At 34.3% G+C, this 24,845-nt stretch overlaps 1 protein-coding gene across 5 annotated transcripts in view; it reads left to right on the forward strand.

The window, feature by feature from the left end:
• Positions 1 to 16,236, forward strand: part of MLLT3 (MLLT3 super elongation complex subunit) — a 270,414-nt gene extending 254,178 nt beyond the window's left edge. For all 5 annotated transcript variants that reach the window (XM_051995415.1, XM_051995396.1, XM_051995432.1 and 2 more), the window contains 3 exons: positions 5,111 to 5,182; positions 6,478 to 6,549; positions 13,505 to 16,236. In XM_051995415.1, coding sequence (XP_051851375.1) covers positions 5,111 to 5,182; positions 6,478 to 6,549; positions 13,505 to 13,636 — 276 coding nt within the window. In that variant the 3' untranslated portion in view covers positions 13,637 to 16,236. The remainder of the gene's footprint in view (positions 1 to 5,110; positions 5,183 to 6,477; positions 6,550 to 13,504) is intronic.
• The last annotated feature ends 8,609 nt before the right edge of the window (positions 16,237 to 24,845 follow it).

Consider the following 24,845-nt stretch of genomic DNA (forward strand, 5'->3'; position numbering starts at 1 on the left):
ATAGATATAACAATTATATGCACTTTTTCTGAGATGTGCTATGAGAAACAGTTGTGACCTTAAAAAAAAGGAAGCTGGTGCTTATTTTTCCATTGTTTTCTTGAATTGTAGTTCTAATCTCTCTCTCTCTCTCTCTCTCTCTCTCTCTCTCTCTCTCTCTCTCTCTCTCTCTCTCTTTGGTCATTCCTTCAACAAATTTAACAAAATTTATCAGGTTCCTACTATTTGCTCTTCATTAGGGTCTGGGAAGATAACAAAATCAGATGACATAGGGTACTCACTCCTGTGGAGCATATAATCTTAGCAGAAGAACAACAGTATAAAATATTAGCTGAGAGATCAGTTGCAAAGCAAATTGCTTGCTATGTGTGGTATGAGGTGGTTAAGTTTCCTCTCTAATTGACTCATTGTCTCACTGAATGGTTCAACATTGTTAAAATTATGATGAAAATGATTCATCTTTGTTGATTTTTTTTTTATTCCTTAATATAAAAGCTGTTCAATTTTTGCCTCTTCCTCTCCACTCACAACCACCAGCCTGTTTCAGCCTCTAAATGTTCTTTGTTTGGATTTTTATAAAATCTTTTCTAGTTCTTTTCCTTTAGTCTGTGACCCTCAAAAGTTCATGTACAACATTCTTCACACAGCTACCATAACAACCTTCTTAAAGCTAAGATTTGATGAAGAGAATCATGTCTTGATTAGGAGGGAAGGGTACACAAGCACTGAACTTGGTATCAGAAGACATGTTCAAAATTGAACGCTGCTACTTGAAACCTTTGTGACTTTGGGGAAATTAATTGAATACCTTTCTAGCTCTAAACACTATAATCCTTGGATATTCTCTTGCTTTAAAAAACAAACAAACAAACAAACCCCCAAACCAAAAAAATCTCTTTTGGATAAAATAGAAATTTTTTTAGCTTGGCTCTTCAAATATTAAGCTTTTTATAATCCAACTTATAGCCACATGTCCAGTCTTAACCTGTTGATTTTCCCCATTTGGTAAAATGTAAATTAATTGAAGTCTGTAGACTATGTCATTTTCATCTTTGAATGCCTCAGGTTTTGAGGTACTCATAAACGCATGTTGAGTTGAATAAACATGTAAATCAAATATTCATTTTCTTCATTTGTTAATTTAGAATCCAGTAGTTTAGAATTTGTAATATGTTGACTCCAAATTGATTATCTATCCTGAAGAAGATTGTTTAAACAAATAATGAGGGCAGATTGTAATGAAGAAGTATTTAAATCACTATTTTTTGACTATGCTGTCAGTAAAAATTTTTATGAGAATTCCAAATTTAGATTTTTCTGAAATTGTGATATTCTATTATTTGTGGCTGTATAGGTATAGCATCATTGATAGAATAATAGAATTAAAAGATTAACTTTGTGGTAGGAAATATTTTGAATGTATTTTAATATAATTTAGCCCAATTTCTTCTTCATCCTCTTTAATTTTAGGCCCAGTTTATTGTATACTTGTAGCATTTGTTTAAACTATACATATTGTTGCAACTTTTCTATTCCTTGCCCCTTCCTAGGGCCATTTCAGAATCTGGGCCATCTGAATTTTCCCCATCCATTTTGTTTTTCTGTTGTGGATGTTAAGGTTGATCTTTCTTTTTAATATAATTACAAAACTGAAAGCATTAGTCAACTCAGTTTAAGACTTTTTCATTCACAAATTCTTAGAGGCTATTTGTGGAATCTAGAAGCCTTAGTAGATTGCAAACAAAGAATAAAATTAGTTTTCTTATGCATCATTCTTCTTGGCAAAAGAAAGAAGATATTTTCTGTCTCAAGCAACAAAAGAAAATTTCTTTGATTAAATTTTTCTTATAAAATATTTTGGGTCCCAGGACAAATAACAGATGTAAATCTGCCACGTGGCACTGCATGTGTGAATCTCCAATAAGTATCTCAGGAGGTCTTGAGCTTTACATCCCTAACTTAAAGGCAGAAAAGCACTAAAAAGATTTCTTTAAGATGAATTCTTCCTGAGAAGTTCCACCTTCATTTTTTAAGGACATGATTTATATCTTTAGCTTGACATTTAAGGTTTCCAACAATCTTTTAAGCCTTATTTTGTCTATAACCTTCATCTTGATCCTGAAAATTCATTCTTTCCACATCTTTTATTTCAAGATCCGGCTTAGGCTCTTTCTCCATGACGTTTTCTTTCTCTAACATTCCAGAGTGAAAGTGGAATCTACCTTCACAAATTTTCTCAAAATCCTTTGTCTGGAATTCTCTTTTGCCATTAATATATTCTACTTTGTGTCATTATTATTTAGGTATATGCATTTTCCTCTCTTAAATTGTAATCCCTTTTTGAGAAAGTTGCTGTTATTTAATCTTTATATCTCCAGCACCCTTAATAAATGTTTGTTGAACTGAATTGAATTATTTCTTTGTTCTTTGGATACAAGCAGCTGAGCTTGGCTGTTTCTCTTGTCATGATTTTTCATTTGAATGACAAGAAGAATTAAAAGAGATAGGTACATAATGCAGAAATCAAATCTCTAATCATTGTCACCACCACCTTTAATGGATGCTTCATCTTGTTATTCAATTTGAACAAGGTTGTCTTGAAGAAAGTACTTTGTAAACTGTCAAGGAAGAGATAAGTGTGATCTTTTTATTGTCATCATTGTGACTTATTATCTGCCACTAAATTAAGTGTCATTTATGAGTATTATATTCTCAAGATGATCCACATTAATGAGTAGGATGGAGAAGGAAAGTATTTAAGTAATACAAAATAAATTTTATATAAATAAATTTAAAAATTAATATTTGTTGCTCATACACCATTAAATGCATAATAGTTGCTAAATAAATAAGATTTAATGAACGGTTATTGAAAATTTTCATTTTGCCTTGAAATGAATTTTTGCATTTATATTTGAATATAAAACACAGCATAGTGCTCTGGGAATTCACATTAAACAAAATAGCTGAAGACCTACCATGAAAATGACCCAGGAGACTTTGAAAGCTGTTCAATTTCCTTTTCCTGTCCCCTTGAATAAATTCTTTTCACCCTTTACTGGCAATAGATAGTTTTTCTCTTGTGTTAGCTAAAGCATCAGACTAACTGGATTTGCTTTTTCTCAAGCCTTTCTTATAAGAAGAAAGGATGTTGATTTGTGTCTCAAGCTTTTTCCTTGCTATAGGAAAAAGAGTAAATGATGAAGATTATTTTTCAAAAAAGCATATTTTTATTGTTAAAAATAATGAATGAGATGTCATACCTCAACCTATAAATAATCAGTAATTGACTTACAAAGTACATCAAAAAAAGATTAAATGTAGAAATTCTGTGTATTTTTTTCCACATATACCTAAATAACATTATTTTCAAGCTTATTTGAACATACATCTTTGTGATTGTCAATAGGCAAACTTTTTCTTTTTGAATGTTACTGAATTTGAAATAAACAGGAAAGGCATCATTCCACCCAAAATTCTAATGCCATTACTTGAACCACTTTTATGTGTGAACAGAAAACAAGCTGCTAAAAGACCCTTTAGTGAAAGAGTTCAGGGGATTCATTGCACCAGGTTTAATATTCAGAATATAATAAATCACTCTCCAGGCTGGAAGACTGCAAAGGCCAGCTGAGTGAAATCAGAGCTTCTATCCAGTTAAACTGGTTTGAAACAGAGGATAAGGTGGGGTACACTTTTGTATTCTGGAACCATTTCCCTAAAGATAAGAACAGATACTAAATAAAGCAATTGTCTCTAGAGTGATATAGCTCTGTCATTCTGTGAGGTTTTCAACAAAGCTGTTTACTTTGTGGCAGTAAGAGATCAAAGGGAAAAGATTAACTGGGCCTTTTTCTGGGCAGCTACTCTGTAACTTGAGGCTGGTCATCAATACCAGAAGGACCTTCTTGTTCTCTGCCCTTGCAACTTCTAAAGAAAGAACTTGAATTTTCCCTATATCTTGATTTTTCATCTCCAGGCACATCTTAAAACTTTCTTAGGCTATGGCACTTAGGAAATGTGGGAGGAATGGGAGACTTCAATCTTTGGGGAGTGGGGTGCTCTACCAACTGTAACACTGAATGGAAGGTCAAGTGATCTAACATTAGGTAGCAGTTTTCTACACACTAATATCAAGTAAGATTTACAATCACTATATACTATGGAATGAAATTAAATTTTAAAGGGAAAAGTAAGCCAAATAAAATCACTTTTCGACCAGGGGAGGAACAATTGTTTTTCTCTTGCCCCAATGCTTTGAGGGACCTTGTGCTCTGCCCACCCAGAATGTGCAATTTCTACCTCCCAACAGCTTCTGAATTAGGGAGGAGTGCCATCTACTGACCTACCCATTCCTAGACCTGTGTACATCCTGTTTTCCCTTTAGGTTTCATTTCTTTTAAGGTTTTTGTTGTTAGCAGTATAGTATTTGGGATTTCAGTTTTCCTTTTTTGCAAGTTCTGCCAGTGTGACCCCGAATGGAATGTTGATTCATCTAATTAGATAGACATTACATTAAAAAAAAATAAATAAAAGATTCTAGGAAGTCTAATAATATCAAATCAGTATCTCTGTCATCATTTTTGACTTAATACTTCTAATAGAAGTTATTTATGATCAGAGAAAAAATTATATATCAGGTCTCAATAAGAAGAAAAGAAACAGATTCATGAGCAGAAATTATTTAAAGTTTGCCTTTTGAAGATGTGTTTCAGTTAAATATACAGACCTTTCTTGAGGGAAATGCTCTTTGAATGATGATCTTCCTTGCAGGATTAGTGATATATTATTATTAGTGAATATATCATATTAGTGACTATTGCATAAACTCTCAGATGTAGTTGATTGGTGTTGATTTTGCTGAACTGCTGTTTTCCTTTATTCTTTACTTCAAGAGATAGTCCACTTAGGTGGGAAAATATATTCTGAAATAAATGCCCTGTAAAAATAAATAAATAGAACAAAATAATTTATTTTTTAAAAACCGGAAACTTTTGTGATTTTCATACATTATTCTGTGACACATGCGTATGTCTTTTTTTACTTTGAATGTTGTTCATCAAGGAGCTCTAAAATACTTGTTTAATAGTGGTCTTTCTTTGATCCCTAGATTCTTGAAGTGAAAAGCCCAATAAAGCAAAGCAAATCTGATAAGCAAATAAAGAATGGGGATTGTGACAAGGTAGGTTTTTAGTTGCTGGCTCTGAGTTAAGTCATGCAGAGTTAACACATTTTTTCATTCATTGATGTTTTGCTTGATCCCTCTCGTTGCCTTCCACTTTCATTCTTTCTACCTAAAGAAATGCTCAGATGCAATTATAAAGTATTTTACTTCCTGGCCTGAGCACTATCCCATCCTCGTGCTTTACTTTTAAAATCCTTTTATCTTCCAGTATTTAGTTTGGGATCATTTGGAGCAATGCCTACAGTACCAGCCATTTTCAAAGACATTTAATTGAGGTAGAAGATTGAGTTGGTAGTGAGGGGACTGAGAAGCAAGTTAAAGCAACAACGTGAATTGCAGTGGGTTACCCTCTGAGAGTGTGCCATATGTCCTAGAAGTCTGACTGATTTTAATTATCCTAGACTGGAAGAGGCTTACTCTACTGTTGGTAGTGACATTCCTTCCAACAACCCTAAGGCTCACTTAACAAGTCTTTCCTCTGGTTTTATTAGCAACATACTAGGGGGCCTCCTGTGGAGGCTCGTGCTCCTTAATGGTCTCTGAAACTGACCAGAACGGAAACAGTAAAATGGATAAAGGAGAGGGATGTCCTTCTGCCCTCTGGGGGGGATTTTTGACAAGAAAAATAAACATTTAGTATTCAGTTACAGTTTATGAAAACAAATTGACAGTGCTTTTTATTTGCTGAGAATGGATTATTAATGATGAATGCGCTATATGGGCAGGGTAATGTTTGCCCCAAGTTAGTATACTACTTATTCACCTGACTTTATGCTGCTTTTCTCTGATTCAAGAAAAATGAAAGAACGAAGGAATAATTATGTGATGCCATTCAAGACCTTACAGGTCTCCCATTTAGTGTTTCTGATTGCAGACTCTTTGGTGGTTATATGACTATCATGAAAAACCAAAAATACTATTCCTCTGTGAATAATATTGATTTAAAGGTAGTTATTAGGCAAAATGTTACTACTCGTGGGCAGCATTTTTCACTTTAAGATTATGTTTTTAAAGTTAATCCACTGCTATTGCTGTCTTTTGTGATTTGAAGGGACTGTCACTAATGGATATGTTATTACCTGTTTATGTATAAATGGCCAGAGAGACCAGTACAAAAATACTCCTGTCTTTTACTTACTGTGCTTATGTGGGGATTGTTCTTTCATCTATGTTTGATTTAAACCTAATCAGACCAATACTGAAAGCCAGAACAGCTGGGAATTGTAGAGTCCATCCAGCTGCTTCTTAAGGTTTTTTTATTTTCTTAATTGGGGATTGTCTTTCTTTTTCAGGCATATCTAGATGAACTAGTAGAACTCCATAGAAGGTTAATGACATTGAGGGAACGGCATGTACTTCAACAGGTGTGTATTGCTCTGGTCCTTTCCTAACAAGTCTCATAGCCTGTTGTCTTCCTTGTGATATCTATATAATGAATAACATGTGGCAGACACCTAAAGAAGTATTTGATGAGGATGCTCATTTACATTACTACTAGGTTGCTCTTTGGCTGTGAATCAAATGAATGATTTTTTTGGCCTTAATAGTAGTCCAGGTGGAAAATGGGGACCCATGAAAGTAAAGTTTAGCATTGCCATTGTAATTTACTGATCACAATCAGTGGCTGAGATATAGGAATGGAATAATAGGAATGTGAAGCCCTCAAGGCAGAACTTCTGAAATTTGGAAAGGCTACAATAAGAATTTCAGTCATGTGTTGTAAACATTTATGATTCAATTAGGGGACCAATTACCAGTACCATGCTATGAAAAATAAACATTTTTGTTCTTTCTCTTATCTTCTGCGACCCTGTCTGTTATCATGTACCCAACTATGGAACTCTTAAAGAACATGATCATTTATATTAGGACCATGTTGTGTTTTAAAAAAATAAAGAAGGCAATTTTTACATTTTTGTGAGGTTGAATATATGGGTCTTCTGAATGTATTTCCAGTGATTAAAGATAAAATAACTCCCTTTTATACCCAAGAAGAAAATAATATATTTTCAATCTTAGATAATTGTATATGATGACATATTGTTTTTATATCATTATTTGCATTACTTTCAAATGAATTTCAGGGGATATTTAATTTACCTTTTTTTTAAAAAAATGGTATGATATTATGCATGCATTTTTGTTTAAATCTCCAAATAGATTTAACCTTTTCAACCTGCCACGTTCTTTGTTTAATCTGATATTCTTTCTAATCCTTCCAAAGTTTTCTGAATAAGAGCAGATCTAGAATTCTGAAATGGGAGGCAGGAGGGTTTTGTTTAAAATAGGCATGCATATGGGAAGCAGCATGCATATATAGGATCACAGAACCAGAGCTAAAAATAGAAACTGAGGGTTATCTTTTCCCACCCCTTCAATTTACAAATTAGGCAACTCCAAGAGGTCCATTTACTTGCCCAGATAGATAAATATTAGAAAGAAGATTTGAACCCAGTTCCCCTTACTGTATCACTGCTCTTTTTAGTATGCCATGCAGCCTCACATTATTTATTGCGACTGTTCTAGTAGTATTTTACTATGCATCCTCACTTAAAGAATTCAAATTTGTTTTGTTTGCTATTCAGTAAATCTTGAATTTAGTTTATTATATGCTGTTATTAATTCATTAATTTCCATTTTTCCCATCCAGTTCCTATCTCTTTCTCCATGAACTAATCTTGCATTTTCTGAAAAAAGGAAATTGAATCCATTCATTGGAATAGACCACATCCCATTGAATTTATTAATTCTTTCAAGCATAGAATCCAGTTGTGAAAGGAGAGGAAAAGATTTAGCCTGGGTAGGACAGAGAGGTCAGTTAAGGGAATTCCAAAGAGGCAGTTGCTCCATAACCCATATTTGAGGGATCCTAATACTTCATTTCATACAGTAAATTGCAAAGCAAATATCTTCAAAGGCTGTGTTTGCCCCAGAGCCTCTGTCTTTTGTTAACCTGCCCCAGATTGGAAGGGTTCCACAAAGCAATCCAGGCAAATATCATGATGCCAGGCCACTCAGCAAAGTCTCCAGGGCAGATGTTCACAGTGAGTCCTGTCCTTCAAAAGGATTGCCCAGTTGCACAGGGCCACAGCAGAGAAATGGCAGTTCCTCTCTTCCTACTATCTTCACTTCTCTAAATTATCTAAATGGATAAAATACAAAGTAGGGGGGAAAGAAGCCAATTCATCATCATCACCACTACTACTACTATTATTATTAATTATTACTACTAGTACTTGTGTTTCATTCTTTCTCCAAGATCCCCAAATATTCTTCTTATTCATCTGATTACGTCACTTTCTCAGGGAGAATAAAAGCTAAAACAATAGAAAATATCTTTTTTTAGTGACTTCTCTTGGGAATGTTATCATAGTGCCAAAATTAGCATTCCGCTTTATTCTGACCCAAGAACAGTGAAGAAGGTGCCTGACTGTAGGGCTAGATCAAAATGGATAACCTTGGAAATAGTAAAGGGGACAGAGGGGGAGTAGCTATGAATTTTTAACCTGGCATAAAGGCACTCCAGGGCACACATTGTTTCACCCTAATTGCATTTCTTGGACTATTGAAAGCACTCTGTCTTTGGCCTTTTGCCTTGTAATGCATCTGAAGCGTGTGATTATGAGACCATGATGCATGTCCTGTCATGGTTTACCGCTTAATTAATTCCTATTGTAAAACTTAGGGTTATTGAGTACTAATGCTATTCTCCACCTTGTGAGCTTCTCATTTTGCAAATTGCATTCCATAAATGCTCATGTGCTCTTTTTGGTAGATCCATTCAAAGGAAAATTCACAATGAACCAGGTTCCTGTTCTAGCTGTTCTTGGGTTCTTCCAAAAAAAACCAAAAATCAGACTCTAAGGAGTCTATACAGAAGTGGGTTTTTAAAATTATTCTCATCATCATCATCATCATTATTTATTTGTGTGTCTGAATAATGAATTTTAAAAAACTAGGTTTTTTACTTTTTTGTTGAAAAAGCCTTCCCAAGGCTCAAGGAATGTGATAACTAAAACCAGAAGATTATAGATTGTGAATTTTGAGATACCTTTGAGATGATCTAATTTCCACTTTTTTGAAGGATGATTATATTAAGTGACTTGATTTAAGATCTCAGAGATGGGGCAGCTAAGTGGCTAGAGCAATGGTCTTATAGTCAGGAGGACCTGAGTTCAAATTTAGATTCATCCACTTCCTTGGGCAAGTCATATAATCCTGACTGCTTTATTCATACACCCATCCCAATTTTTAAAAAAGGATCACACAGATAGTCTTATAAGCAAGATTCCAACCTGTCCTTCGTTCTTTCCACTGTGCCATGATTTCACATTTTAATGGAAATGTGTAATAGAAGATTTGTATGACCTCTCAAGTTTCACTGCATGCATGAACATTTTCCCCAGTTCAAAAACATGTATGATACTTGTGTATGTGTTCTAAAGGTATGTCTAAAGGTATGAAGAAAGATCTTGACAGTCAAAAGCTTAATTCATGATAGGGCAAAACTAGCCACAGCAGAGTTCTTTATATTATGATTGGTCCTTGGATAGATTTCAGGAAGTTCATGAATTTTGGTGGAGAGGGAGGGAATTAATAAGTACATTTTCATTAATCTCTGTTTTTTTTTTTTTTTTTTTTTTTGTTAATTCTTTGTGTTCTAAAATATTCCAAGGGAAACCATCCTTATGTTTCCCCAAAGGGGTCCATAACATAAACTCTAGAAGCATAGTAATTCTATGCAGAAGGCACTATTGGTATCACTATTGTGTTGCCACAAAGGAAGGACATTTCATACCCTTCCTGATGATCAGCCAAACACTAAGACATTTTGATTTTAATGCAACACATACAATGATGATGATGTATAATGATGATAGTGCTTTTACCTTTTTATAATTAAGAATAGTTGGGAATCAACTAAGTAAATCTCATAGTTTAAAGGAAAAAAACACAACATAAAGCATGTATTTTGCCCTTTACAAGTCTGACGTGGCTAGAGGTAATCAGTCTCATATGTGTTCACATCCCCCATCATCTGAAAAATGAATTTCACAGCTTACTTCCCTTCTCCTGTTCCCTCATTATAATCCTCTCTTTTTTTTTTTTTTTTTTTTCAGACACTCTGGATCTTATTATTATTTTTCAGGGGAGGGACATAAAGACATTAATTATTGCAGTGTGATAAATGGAAATCAAGTAGAAGTAGAGCCACGTTGTATAAACAGACTTGTACATTAATATATAAAAAGCAGAATGAGTCAGTCACGGGTGTCTGTGTCATTGTAATATAGCATTTTCATGTAGTGCTTCTGACATCCTGGCAAAGCACCAAAACTTATTTTTCTTTTTAAAGTATTTTTGACTTAATTGAAGATGGGTATGTAGGCACTAATAATTCAAACTGTTAATGTTGCTCCCTCTGGCAGGCAGTAATGAATTCCTTAGAAGGTTGCTGCTGTTTGTCTTGCTGTCTTGATTCAACTATGATATATTCTTATAGGCTCATAAAAACTTGGGCTTGTTTTAGTGAAATTTGTCAAATGCTCTTTATTCTGTGTACATGGATAAGAAGAGGGAATGGATGAGAGGAAAGAGTGAAGGAAAAAAAGAAAAAGAAAGGAAAGATTTGGCAAGGGATAAAATAACTGTGTTACTCCAAGTGAATATGAAAGTTTAAGAACTGGTATTATATAATGAATATTGATAGACAAGGGGAGATTTTTTTTTTTAACCGCAATGTTTTAGTTTCCTTATAAAAGCTGGCATTTTTAGGCATGTAGTCCCTTATAGCCTTTTCTCCAGCAGGCCTTCATCTTCTGTTCCAATAGCAATTATTTTTTTTAACCTCCCTCTAGATCATTCCTAGTTTTTCTACCAACTTTTGACACTATAATGACCAGACTTAAACATGATATTCCAGTAACCAGTTCAAAATGCTAATTATTAGCATAAAGAATGCTTGCTGGTTTTCTTGTATCATACACTGGGAGAGATACAGTTTAAATAGAATTCTTGTTTATTTAAAATAATTAGCATCACTAAAATAGAGTTTAAATTCCTTTAAGGACACCTTGAGATTCTTGGGATGAACCAATAAAATTCAAAAGTTTGGCTCTCAGCCTGAGGTACCACATTGTTATTGGTAGTGTCTGGAACCAGGGGAAAAAAAAGACAAACATTTATTTATTAAGTCATTTCATATTTATTAATTCTTTTCCAGAAACTGAGACATATTGAAGTTTAAAAGGCCAGCACTAAAATATTGCTGCTCTGAGTCTTAGAAAGTCTGGGTTCTATCTTTGCTATTTACTAAGTGGAGAAGTCATTTAATCTCTGAGCCTTGTTTCCTTAATCTGTAAAGTTAGGGTAATAGTCCTTCTGTTTATAGGTTAGGTGATCTATCTATAATTTAAAAGGGCTGTTTTCTATAGTTCAGTTTTGTCATAAATGAGATTTCTCTTTAGGAGTAGAAAACTTATCAACTATAACCATTAAACTAGATATGGAAAGTAAGCATCATTTTATTGTCACATAAAAGTAGAACTGGAACAACTAGATTGGATGGGGGCTGGGAAGGTTCTGTGCAGATTGGGTGGGTCATTTAAGTGTTCCAGAGAAAACCTAGATATATGAATAATAGCTCTGTGAAAATGAATGAGATGTAGAAACTGCCAAGTTTATAGGATATAGGACTAGAAAGGACTTTAGGAATCATCTAGTCCATTTTCTTCATTTTCCCTTAAAGGAAACTGAAGCCCTAGAGGTTAATTGAATCACTTCCAGGTCAAATGAATATTGAGTTACATAACCTGCATTTAAACCCATATCTTTTGACTCCAAATCAGGTGGCTCCTTCTGCTAACCCCTTTCCCTCTACCTTACTGTGCTATGCTGCCTGCAAGTCTTAAGGCATATTAAAATAGTAAGATATTATTGTATTAAAATTATGAGTGTCCTAAGATAAAGATTAAAATTATAGTTCAGGCATAGGGATAACTTTTGTTGTTATATTATTTTTCCTATTAAGAGTCACTGAACTGAAGGGAAAATGATGGTATTTGAAAATAATTAAATAACCCCCTACTACAAATAAAAAGAATAGTGTGTGTGTGTGTGTGTGTGTGTGTGTGTGTGTGTGTGTGTGTGTGTGTGTGTGTTTTTGCTGAGGCATTTGGGGTTAAGTGACTTGCTAGGAAGTATTAAGTGTCTGAGACCGGACTTGAACTCAGATCCAGCCTATCCACTGCACTATCTAGCTGCTCCCTAAAAAGAATAATATTACCAATAAATAAAAAGAATGGTAGTAGTTGAAATTAATTAAATATTCTATACCACAAATAAAAAGAATTTCAGTTTTCTTGTTGTTGAAGTAGATGAGTTAAAAGTTTTGAGTTTTTTGGAACTGAGACTGGGGAATGAAATAACTCTTTACTTAATAAACATGAGTCATAATTGTATTTCCATTCTCTCCTGTGAATTAAAGAAAGATGTGCCTGAGCAAGATAGAGAGTTAAGGAAAAGGAAAAAGTTATTTGGAATAAGAAAGATAAGTAGAAAAGAATGAAAGAAGCAAAACTAACCAGGATCTGTTCAAACAAATATTTATGAAGCTCCTGTGACGCTAAAATCTGGAGATATAATAAAGATGAGAACCATCACTTTATTTTGCCTTTAGAGTTCATAATTCAGTAGATCCTAATCAACATGTACACTTCTCTTTCCATAATTACTTCCTGCTTAGTTCCTCTACAACTCAACTATCTAGGACCTCATCAGGAGATAACTGATATCTTTATCTCAAATGTTCACCCCACTGTGTTAAGCACTATGATTACTGGTTTTTTTTTTTTTTAATCAATCAATCATAACTTATTGAGTGAATCTCAGAATCTTTAGGTTTTGGAAATTAAATACTGAATCCCAACTCCCTTTTCATGTACTAGTTTTTTTCTGATTTTTTTTCCCCTTGAATTTATTTTAATATCCTCATACTATAACCTCCCAAACTTGGAGGGGAGGAGTGCCAAAACTTATATAAATTATGCTGACATAAGGTTTTTTTAAAAACTGATTGTACATTTTAAGGGATATGAGTGAAATAAATAGTACAAGATACTAGCTGGTCAATAGATATGTGTCAGATGTTTCTTTGGGGTTTTCTTGGTGTAAGATAAGATGTTTACCATCATTTATTTACCCAAATTGCTATCTGTAGAAATATATCAGGATATAAAGAATCAACTAAAATTATGTCTTACTCTTTTTCTGTCTTCCTCTTGCTCACTCTCAAAACTTTCTCCTTTTTTCCTTGGCCAGATTGTAAACCTTATAGAAGAAACTGGACACTTTCATATCACGAATACAACCTTTGACTTTGACCTTTGCTCTCTGGATAAAACCACAGTTCGTAAACTACAGAGTTACCTGGAAACATCTGGAACATCCTGAGGATACAGCAACTGGATACATCGAAAACTATCGGGGCTCCTATTATTTTTTTTTTGGTTGTGGTTTTTTTTTTTTTTAATATGAAACACTCAGAATGATGCAACCAAAAGGAAAAAAAAATAAAAATGAAACAACCCTCTTCAGCTTTATTTTTCTTTAAAGCCAGTCATCATCTCTTGATAAAGGAGAGGTTAAGTGACAAGACTCAGAGGATCGCTCTTCTTACCAAGAAAATACTCCAGAAGAGTTAGCCTGGATAGCCTCGAAAAAAAAAATTCAAAACAAACAAAAAAAAACTCGTTCTTAATGAATGTGTTATGGTATCATGTATCTCTCTGTGGGGTTCCATTCCACAAGATGAATACATGTTCAACACACTGCCTTATAACTGATCTATTTATTATTGCATACAGCTATTCTAATGTCATTGAGGGAATGACACTACCAGATGTAATAACTACTCGAGTCCCACCTATGCTCCTTTGGATGCAGGACCAGTACCCAGTGACCTTACCCATTTTTATGCCACTTACTAATGACTTTTCTTAGTCACTTGAAATGTTACAATCTTGTTTCTGTCTTTATTTTTTTTCCCAGTTCTGGAAACAAAGTACAAATTGGGAAGGGGAGGGACCAAACAATAATTCTGATTTTCTTTGGGGTCTTTCTGCTTTGAGTTGAATCCAGTCTGTCTGTATCTATACAGTGATCTTTGGATCATGGTAGAAAATACATCAAATAGGACCATATGATTTACTCTCTAACCTTAGTCAATAAACCAGTGAGACTTTTTTTAAAAAAAAAAAAAAAACAAAAAAAAATTATTATAAGCTATCCCAAATCCAGCATTGTTGACTGTCAACAATATTTTTTATATCTTTTTATCTGGAATTGAAGGCATTCCACAGGATCATCAACTTTTTTTTTTTTAGGGGGAAAAAATACTGGTCCTGTTTTCTAAAGAAACCTTGTAGAAAATTCTACATTTAAAACTATTTATTATTTGGAATTTTCAACACTCTCCTGCTGCCTATGTGTTACCTACCTTTTTCATAAAACTGGGATAAGAGAGTTTTGTTTGTTAATATTATCTGCTTAGACTTTTTTTTTAACCTTTGAAAATTAAAAATCTTTTTTTTTTTAATTCTATGTTGTTCTACAATGACATTAGATTATGGACTGACTTGCAGTTTCAGCAGTTTAGTAGCTATTTAGGTAGCATACTTGTGTTTCCAGAAGAATTTCTTCAGTTGCTGAAAAGAGGGTGATTGTTTCATTATCTGAACCCTTATGTCTAGGAGGGACTCTGTCCTGCAACGTGTAAAACAAAGCAGATGAATTTTTTTCTTTTCAAAGGTGGGGGGTTGGCCAAAAATACTTTTGATGCTGTTACTCCATCCTCTCCATGGATCCCTTAAGTCCTTGTTTTAGGACTTCATCCCTCTGAAAGGAAGAGGAATAAAGAAATACTTCTGGATCCAAAGGTTTGTTCAATGGATCGGCTTTAAGGAAACATGATGCTTGTTGATAGATCAGTATCTCTCATGTTTACTTACATGCCAGATACCATCTTTTACATATTGGGATTAGTGTCTGTATAGTAGTGGTATTTCCAGGCGTCCATTAATGTAAATGCGGATTCATAGTGGAGTTATTTCTACATAATCAAATTGGAATTTTTTCATTGTTTCTTTACGTCCAAAGAGAAGACTTTGTTTTTTGTTTTTTTTTTTCTTTTAAAAAAAATCTTAAATTATGATTCAAACCATGCTCCATGGAAGGTCTCTGTAAGGCTTCTTCCAAAAGAACAAGTGTACTTTTTTCAGTAATGTTATGACTCTTAATGATGATTGGCATGAAACTTACTTGAAGCATTTGTTGTTGTTGAGTCCACATTTCAATGTGCAATTGCAGAAGAATCTTCTTTCTGAATCATTTTGGACATTTGGTGGTTGATGTTGGGTTTTGTGTAGGTTTGGCTCTTTTTTTTTTTTTTTTTAAAACATTGTGGGGCTAGGGGAGGGTCAATGTTTATATGAAACCGTTTGCAAATTTTCAAAGCAATCTTTAAAAAAAAATGTTGAACTCCTAGTACACAGTCAACTTGGTATCTTTTTATTAGTTAAACCCAATACTTACATATGTAGTTTGGACCATTTTGACTTTTCTAACTAAATTTTGTGGCAAAAACTCAGAATTTGGGGAGGGGAATAACTTTGCATCTCTTTTATAGAATTGTTATTTACATACAGACATTTCATCCATGAACTTACTAGCCAAGCACAAAGAAAATATAAGTAATATTCCAAAAGGAAAGATGGGGAAAATTAAAGATAATTACTTTGGAGATGAGTTTAGACTCACATTTAGGAAATTCATGAATTGCCTTGAAAATATTGCCAAAATGAAGAGTCTCTGATTTGTTGTTAAAATTGGGAAGAATGTAATTATTCCCTATTCTTAGTGACAACAAAATGAGTTTTCCACAAAATTTTGATAGAATAAGAGTCATGCGGTGTTGATCTTTTTTAAAAAAAGTTTTACATTAGCTATTTTCATCTAATTTTGTATGCAGAAACAATAAATCCTTTTTTCAATTATTTACAATTAGTCATACTTCTCTTAAAGTAACCCACATAGAGCTACCACATTTATAAATGCTTATCTTGAGAATTTGTTAAAATGTTGTTTCGCATGCACTTTATGCTGGTAATAGTAACTTTGATACTTTAATTACAAGATGGTGTTTCGTGTGGGGAGGGAAGGAGGGAATTAGCCACATATTTTTATGCATTTAACCCATATATGTAAAAGCTTCTATTGCTGTGCTATTTCTCTTGTTCTTTACCATGATGACAATGCCCTGCTGGGTTCTGGAAGAGTATTCCAGTAGATTGGACATTCTGAAAAGTCTATTAAGCTCCAAGTGGTGTGATCCTAGTAACATGTGAAAATGAACCTGGTTAAGGTTATCATCAGAGGTCTATCTACAAGATGATGTTTTTTTTAGCCAAGACAACTTGTAAAACAACCTAAGATATAGTGGGGTCTAATGTCTATAAGTAGAGAATGGACACACACTAAAAAATTCTCCCTCTACAGGAAGGATCTGATTTTTACTAACTAGGATAAAACTAGGAACTCTATGCTATAGTCCTTCCCTTCACCATCTTCAGGTGAAATCCACCTAAACTTGTTAGATAGGTTCTGGTGCCTCGGGTACATAGAGATTAAGTGATTTGACTAGGGCTAAATAAGAGTGTCAGGTATGATTTGGACCCAGATCTCCTTGACTCCAAACTTAGCATTTATTAAGTACATAATATATACTGAGTGATGAGATAAAGAAAGGCAAAAACACAGAACATAGTCCCTGCTCATTAGAATGAGGTCCTAATGAAGAAAACAACATAAAAATAACACTATACAATATATATGCAGTATAAAGAAAAGGTACCTGAGAGGGAAAGTATGGGGGCACTTTGAATTTTGCAGAATAGATTTTTAAGCTGTCTTCAGACAAGCCAGAAGGAAGAGAATTCCAGGGCCAGGGTATAGCCAGTGAAAATGCATGGAGTTGGAAGCTAGATTGTCCTGTGCAAATAGCTGAGTGTAGTTTATTCTCAGCATTCAGAAAGGGGAATAATGTTCAGAAGATGTGGCAAAAGTAGAAAAGGGCTACGTTATGAAGGGGTTTTAACACCAGAGGATTTTGTATTTATTAGGTAATAAGGAACTACTGAAGTTTGTTAAATAGGGTGGTAATAGGATCAAACCTATGTTTTTGGAAATTGTTTTAGCAGCTATTTAGAATTGGAATGGGGGAAAAGAGGTAAGAATACTACAGAAGTCATCAGTATGGAATGATGAAGACCTGGAGTGACAGAAGAGGACATATGGGAAATACTATGAAGACCAAAATGAGTTGGAGGGTAAATTTGAGAATATGGGGATGAGATCAAGATGGTAAGCCTAGGTGACTACAAGAATGGTAGTGTTCTTGACAGTAATAAGTTGGGAAGAGAAGAAGGGTTTAGTAGGAAAGATAATTCTATATCTTTGGACATGTGACCTGTTGAGTCTGACTGTCTATGGAACATGTCCAAAAGTCAGTTGGCAATGTGACACTGGAGATCAGGAAAGAGACCAATATTGGATATATAAATCTGGAATTCATCTGCATAGATGACATGGTCATTTGCATAGATGATAATTAGACTAATGGCAGCAGGTGAGATTTCCAAGTGAGCTAACACAGGGGGAGAAAGGAAAGCTGCCTTAGAGAACAACCATGATTAGTTGGAATGATCTGGATGATTAAAGAGCAAAGGAGACTGAGAAGGAGCAATCTAGGGTAGATATCAGGATAGAGTCATGAAAATCTTAGAGGGGGCATATGAGGAAAAGAAAGTCCTTAAAAGTGTTATGTGCTACAGAGAAGTCAAAAAGAATCAGGCCATTAAATTTGATATATGAGAAGATAAACTTAGCTTTGGAGAGGTTGTTTCATTTGAATGATGAAGTCAGAAGCCAAATCACAAAAGATTGAATAGTGAGTGAGAGGAGAGGAAGTCCCTGAAAGTTCATAATAGTATAACTGGCTAGGAGAGATCGCTATGCAAACTACTGTGTTTTGTGCATCTTCCATGTGTGTACAGGTGTATACATGGCACATCTACACATACAAACAACCCATAGTTTAATTAGTGTTGAGAACTCCCAGGGAGGAAGCTACCTCTGTCAGGGAAATGAGTTCTCCATCCTCTAGTCTTAGAGTGTGGTCTGGAGCCGTGAGAGAGCAAGGGACTTGACTAGAGTTACACAGCATCTTTCAGGGACAAACCTTGAATCTAAGTCTTCCTGCCTTTGATACCAGCTTTCTATCCCACACTACACCAAGCTACCTCTCAATGTGTGATTTATAATGCTATGTATCATAATACACATAAATATATAATGTAAATACATAATATATATATGAAAAGACAATTAAGGAAATATAAGCAGTCCATCAAAATCATCCAACATCAGGTTATCTTAATACTTAAAACGTTCTCTAGTCAAGTGATGAGAAATTATATTGTGGCATGTTTTATGAACATTTTGCTTATAAATTAACATGTTTTGTGAATTTTAGCATAGTATAATGAGAGGCCAGTCTTATGTGAGGATGATATAGTCATTTTAACAGAGCCATAGTTGCACGACCATAGACAAGACCATCACTTGCAGAATAGATCTTCTTTGGTGTAGGAAATTTCCTCATGGGCAGTTCCCTTTACCATTGAAATCATAGGGTCAGTTCTGTCCCCTCCACCAAACAAAAGTCATCTGAGCACAAAGTTTCGGCAACTGTTTTATCATTTTTGAATCCAGAGAGAAATGTCCTTTTCTATGAAAAACTTTCCTCATATTTCTGAGAGTATATGTGGGTAGCAATAAAAGCAAAAAAGGAAATCTAAGATCAGGAAAAAAATGCCATAGTGATATACATTTAAAAAAAATATTACTAAACAAATTAGAATATTTCACTCAGTTCCCCTTTATGCTCAAAGTCAAACTAATCCCCCTTTTGAAATTCTGACAGTGAAACATTTTATATTTTTATATACCCATTTAATCCCTTGACACAACTGAGTTACTTAAATATGAAATAAAATACCTTGCATTATTTTAACCCTTTTTGAAAGGGTAATTATCAGCAATATTTGATAACTGTGGGTATTTTAGTCTTTTAAAAGTTTGTTTCACTTTTGAATACCATTCAGTATTATGAATGATAAACCTAATTTATTTTTGAATAGGAGGATGAGGATGCTTTTCAATGCTTTTTGTATCACTGTGATCATTTTCCAACTTCACAGTTTGAGTACCTTTATCAAGAACTGTTCTATTAGGTCCCCAGTAACCTGCTATTTCCTATATTCCTTGTTAAGGGGGCATTGAAAAAATAAGCGAGGACAAACTACTGTTCTTTATTAAACACAAATATGTATTTTGGCTCTTGTACTATAACCTTTCCAAGAAAAAAAGTTGATTGATTAAAAAAAAAAAAAACTGCTAAGCGCTCTTTCACATGGAAAAAGTACATATTAAGTAAAAGTGCATTAAGGTGAACCAAGTCAAGAAGTATTATGAGAATGTCAGCATCTCTTCAATGATGATTGTGTAGAGAAAAAGAAAGACAGGTATATAAGTAGACACAAGTGCATAAGAACACTTTAATGTGCCTTTACACCGGTGGTCCCTATGCCTGGAGTCAATTCCCTCTGCACCTTTGCTCTGCCAAGTAGACCTCTAGCTTCCTTCAAAGCACAGCTCAGGTATCACCTCCTAGATAAGACCTTTCTTCTTGCCTCTAGTTACTCCAGTAGTATTCTTGAAATTACTTTGTATTACTTTGTATATACTGTTCTTTGTATTCATTTACTTATTTAAATGTTGTATATTGACCACTTTCCTCCAACCCTCCCCCATCCCTGAGTAAAATATAAGTTCTTTGAAGGCAGGGGCTGTTTTTGTCTTTGTATCAGTGCCTTGCACATTGTAGCAGGAGTTAATAAATGATCTTTGGGGCAGCTGGCGGGTGGAGTCACAAAGACTCCTCTTCCTGAATGCAAATCCAACCTCAGACACTTAGTAACTATATGATTTTGAGCAAATCACTGAACCCAGTTTGCTTCAGTTTTCTCATCTGTAAAATGAACTGAAGGTGCAAACAGCAACCAGTTACAATGTCTTTGCCAAAATAGACCCCCAAATGGGGTCATGAAAAAATCGAACATGACAAAAAACAATTCAGCAACAACTAAATTGAAGATTTAACATAAACCTCACAGTAGAAACAATTTCCAGTTATATATAGGCAAAAAGGTATAAATAATTGTTCCACCTGATCACAAGTATTTTTATTTATTTCATAATTATTTATCTTACAAAATTGATTTGAACAGTGTGAGCAAAATTGTGAATAAATATGGAACCAGAAGGGAGCCAGGATGTTGTCTGGTCCAAGCTCATCATTTTATAGATGTTGAAACCAAGTTTCAGAGACACTAGATTACTTTCTAGAGTAAAAAAGGAAAATACATGGTAGAGTTGAAATATGAAATTCTATTCCCTAAGTCCAACTCTTTCCCCACATATTTATGTGCATCACATTGTTATGGCCAAGAGTTAGTTAATATTTTGTAACAGTGGTTTGAGTAACCATCCACAAATACAGCATAGTGAAAATGATAACTAGTTAATTGTTCCTATTAATTTTCACCCTCGCTTTCCAGATAATTGGGAAACGTGTTCTGATATTTTCATATTAGTTATTAAAATTTCAACATTTCCAATTTATTGTGAATTTCTACCTCAGTTTATTAAATATCAAACATTTGCTCAACTTTAATCAAATCCCTAATTTCCTAGCTTTAAGGAAGCACAAAGTAAACATTGCTAATTATACTATTTATCAAACACAACAAAAGGTTAAATCACAAATATGTCACCTGTGAGTAAGACCATTTCCAGTCACCTTACAACAATTGCTCAATTCTCAATTCTGGAAACACAGTCCCACTACTTGGTTCTCTCAGGATACCACTTGAAACTTCTTAAATATTTCTTCATAAAATTATGGGTAAATTCGTTCTTGTAGTACCTCGTCAGGTAAATTCCTTTGGTCTTTTTTTTTTTTTTCCTATCTCCTCTTCCAGCCATCACCACTAACTATTTTTCATGACAGCTAATATTTGGTTTCCTTATAGATTTCCCTTATAATGATAGTTAAAGTGTTATTGTCCAAAATTCTTAAAAGCAATAAGAGTATCTGTATTTTCTTTGGGGGAAGCTTTTGCAGTTGATGTTAACATTTGCAAAGAGGAAAAACCTTAGACTAAGCAAATTTTAACTACTCACTTTGCAAAGCCTATGACTAGTCAAAAGAAAGAATGAATATATGGGTATGTATTTACTATCACTATTACTGAAAAAAGCTTTTTTTGTATCACATTATTTACTTTCCAAGTGCTGAATTAAAAGTACTGGAAATAGTTAACTGAGAAAACTTTTTTCTTTTAGCATGAAAGGGGTTAAGAATTTCCTTCCTTCAAACTAGGGGACACAGTCTACTTTTGTGTGAATGTGGGTATGTATGAGCTAATTAAGGTGGTGATTTAACTAATTTTTATAAGGCTAGCCCTATAAGAAAACTGACATATGCATCAAAATTAAAACTTATAAAGGACCTGCATTCATTTAAGCAGCTAAAAATGCCCTGGTGACTAGACAGGAAGGAAAAATGCTACCACAGTGAGAACAATACCATTTCATTTTTGGCAAATAACTAAGTGATTGAATGTAATATTCATTGGAGAGAAGGTTGTTTGCTGATCCATAGTCAGATCTGAGAATTGCAGATGTCACGTAATGGGACTATGTTGGACTGTTTAAATCTTAATCCACTGAGTAATTTATTACCAATTTGGCCGTTCTTAATGAGCTGAACAAATCATATGAACAGAGACAATTATTCCTATTCTCTGCTAGCTTCAACATAAAAACTGACATTTCCAGAAAATGTTCCTTGTATCATTTGTAGCCCAGAGGTAAAGGAAAATAGCCTCTTTGTCCTTTATAGCAACAAACACATCTTGTTGTATTATAGACAATCTTTTGCCCGTGTAGCTCAATTTAGATGTCAGATGAGTCTCTCTACCACACTTTGGCAGAATTGCCTCTTCTAGTTCTCGATGATTCAAATCAATGATTGAGAGGCAGAATAGTGTGATATACAGAATACCAACCTTATAATTCAGTTCAAGTCCCAGTTCTGGGGAGGGGGTAGGGGGAGAGGGAAGGGATGGTTGTGTGATCATGGTCAGATCACCTAATTTAGTGCCTCAAGTAATTCTCTAATAAGAAGAGTTACTCATTTGCATTGATGAAAGGAGTTTCTATTTTTTGAATTTTCACACTGATAAAAATGGATCATCACAGGAGATATCCACAAGAACTCATCCAGTGTTGTCTCAAGAAGATTGTATACCTTACAGCTCCCATACGAAGTCTTAGAACTGCTGGAAGATCTGACCTCTTATTTTACTGAGACATAATACATTTGCTCTGATGTTTTTCTTTTCAATTTCACAGCTGAATTACATTATTCCTCCAGTTCTCCATGCCTTTTCAGGTCTTCAATTAAAATATAAACTCCTTGAGAGCAGAGCCTGTTTTATTTGCTTATATATCATCCTTAGCATTTAGAATAGTGCCTAGCATAAAGCACAAGTGATTAGTAAGTGTTCTACTTACATTTTTATACTTCCTACTCCTAGATCAGCATAGCTCACAAACTGCAGGTATTTTCAAAATACATGCAAATATAATTTTCAACATTCACTCCTGCAAAACCTTGTGTTCCAAATTTTTTTCTCCTTCCCTTCCCCCTCCCTCAGATGGCAAATAATCCATTATATGTTAAATATGTGCAATTCTTCTATACAAATTTTCACAATTGTCATGCTACACAAGAAAAATCAGATCAAAAAGAAAAAAAATGAGAAAGAAAATTTTAAAAAATCAATAACAAAAAAGGTGAAAATACTATATTGTGATCTACATTCAGCCCCAACAATCCTCTCCCTGGATGCAGGTGGCTCTCTCCATCACAAGTCTATTGCAATTGTCCTGAATCACCTCAGTGTTGAAAAGAGCCACGTCCAAATCTTGTTGCTGAAAATGATGTTCCCTTGAGTCTACTCACTTTACTTAGCATCAGTTCATGTAAGTCTCTTGAGGCCTCTTTGAAATCATCCTCCTGATCATTTCTTACAGAACAATAATTTCCATTACATTCAAATACCATAATTTATTCAACCATCCTCCAATTGATGGGCATCCACTCACTTTCCATTTCCTGGCCACTACAAAAATATTTTTGCACATGTGGATTCTTTTCTCTTTTTTATGATCTCTTTGGGATACAAACCCAGTAGAAACACTGCTGGACCAAAAGGTATGCACAGTTTGATAGCCCTTTGGGCATAATTCCAAATTGCTCTCCAGAATGGTTGGATAAGCTCCCAACTTTAGTGTCCTAGTTTTCCCACATTCCCTTCAATATTGATCATTATCTTTTCCTGTCACCTTAGCCAATCTGAGAAGTATGTAGTAGTACCTCAGAGTTGTCTTAATTTGCATTCTCTGTTCAATTTTGTGATTTAGAAGATTTTTTCCTATGACTAGGAATGATTTTAATTTTTTTAATTTGAAAATTGCTGTTCATATACTTTGCCACTGTGATTTTCCTGAAAGACAAATCTGATCGTGTCACATCCCTGTCAGATTCTCGTGGCTCCCCTTTGCCTGCACAATTAAACCTCATTTTTTAGTATTTAAAGCTCTTCACAAGTGGTCCTAACCTACCTTTTCAGCTTCATTTCATATCACTCCCTTTAGTATCACACTGATCCAGCCAAATCGTCTCATTATTTGTCATACCATACAAGACCCTCCATTCTCTCCTTTCACACTATTTGTCCACTACTGGAATGGCCTCTTTCCACTTAAGCCTCAGAATTCCTAGTTTTCTGCAAGGCTCTGCTTTAAACACTTCCATTTGAACAAACACTTTTCATTATCTTCCCACATGCTAGTGTTTCCCCTGCCAATAAACTTGTATTTATTTTGTATAAACAAATGTGTGTACATATTTTGGCTGAACTTGAAATTCAAGGACTGGAATTATTTCCCTTTTGTCCTCATATCCTCCACACCTAGGTAATTTAAAGTTGGCACTTAATAAATTCTTATTGATTTATTGAAGAAATGTCCAAGATATAATATCACTGCTAAACTTAAAAAATATCAATTTTACCCAACTTAGATTTTGCCCTGTTTAAAGCTTCTATATTGATGCTTCTATACAAAATGCTTACTATACTTAATTTTCTGGATCTGGATCACCACATCTCTGCTTCTTTTACAATGTTACATACTATAAAAGCTCCTCCTCCTGTTTATTATAAACAGCCTTTCCTTTAGCAGTGGAGTGTTGGTTGTTTGCCCAACTTTGTCACTTTGCTATGAATAAGGTAATTTGGCTCTCTGGGCCTTAGTTTTTTATTGGGTGAAAACAATTGCTAATATTTCTTTTTCTCTCCACTTCAATCCCTATCAAGGGAATGTCTTAGCACCATAGAATCTTAGAATTGGAAGG

This window comes from Antechinus flavipes, chromosome 1 (genome assembly GCF_016432865.1).
Source record: "Antechinus flavipes isolate AdamAnt ecotype Samford, QLD, Australia chromosome 1, AdamAnt_v2, whole genome shotgun sequence".
In the NCBI taxonomy this organism is placed as follows: domain Eukaryota; kingdom Metazoa; phylum Chordata; class Mammalia; order Dasyuromorphia; family Dasyuridae; genus Antechinus; species Antechinus flavipes.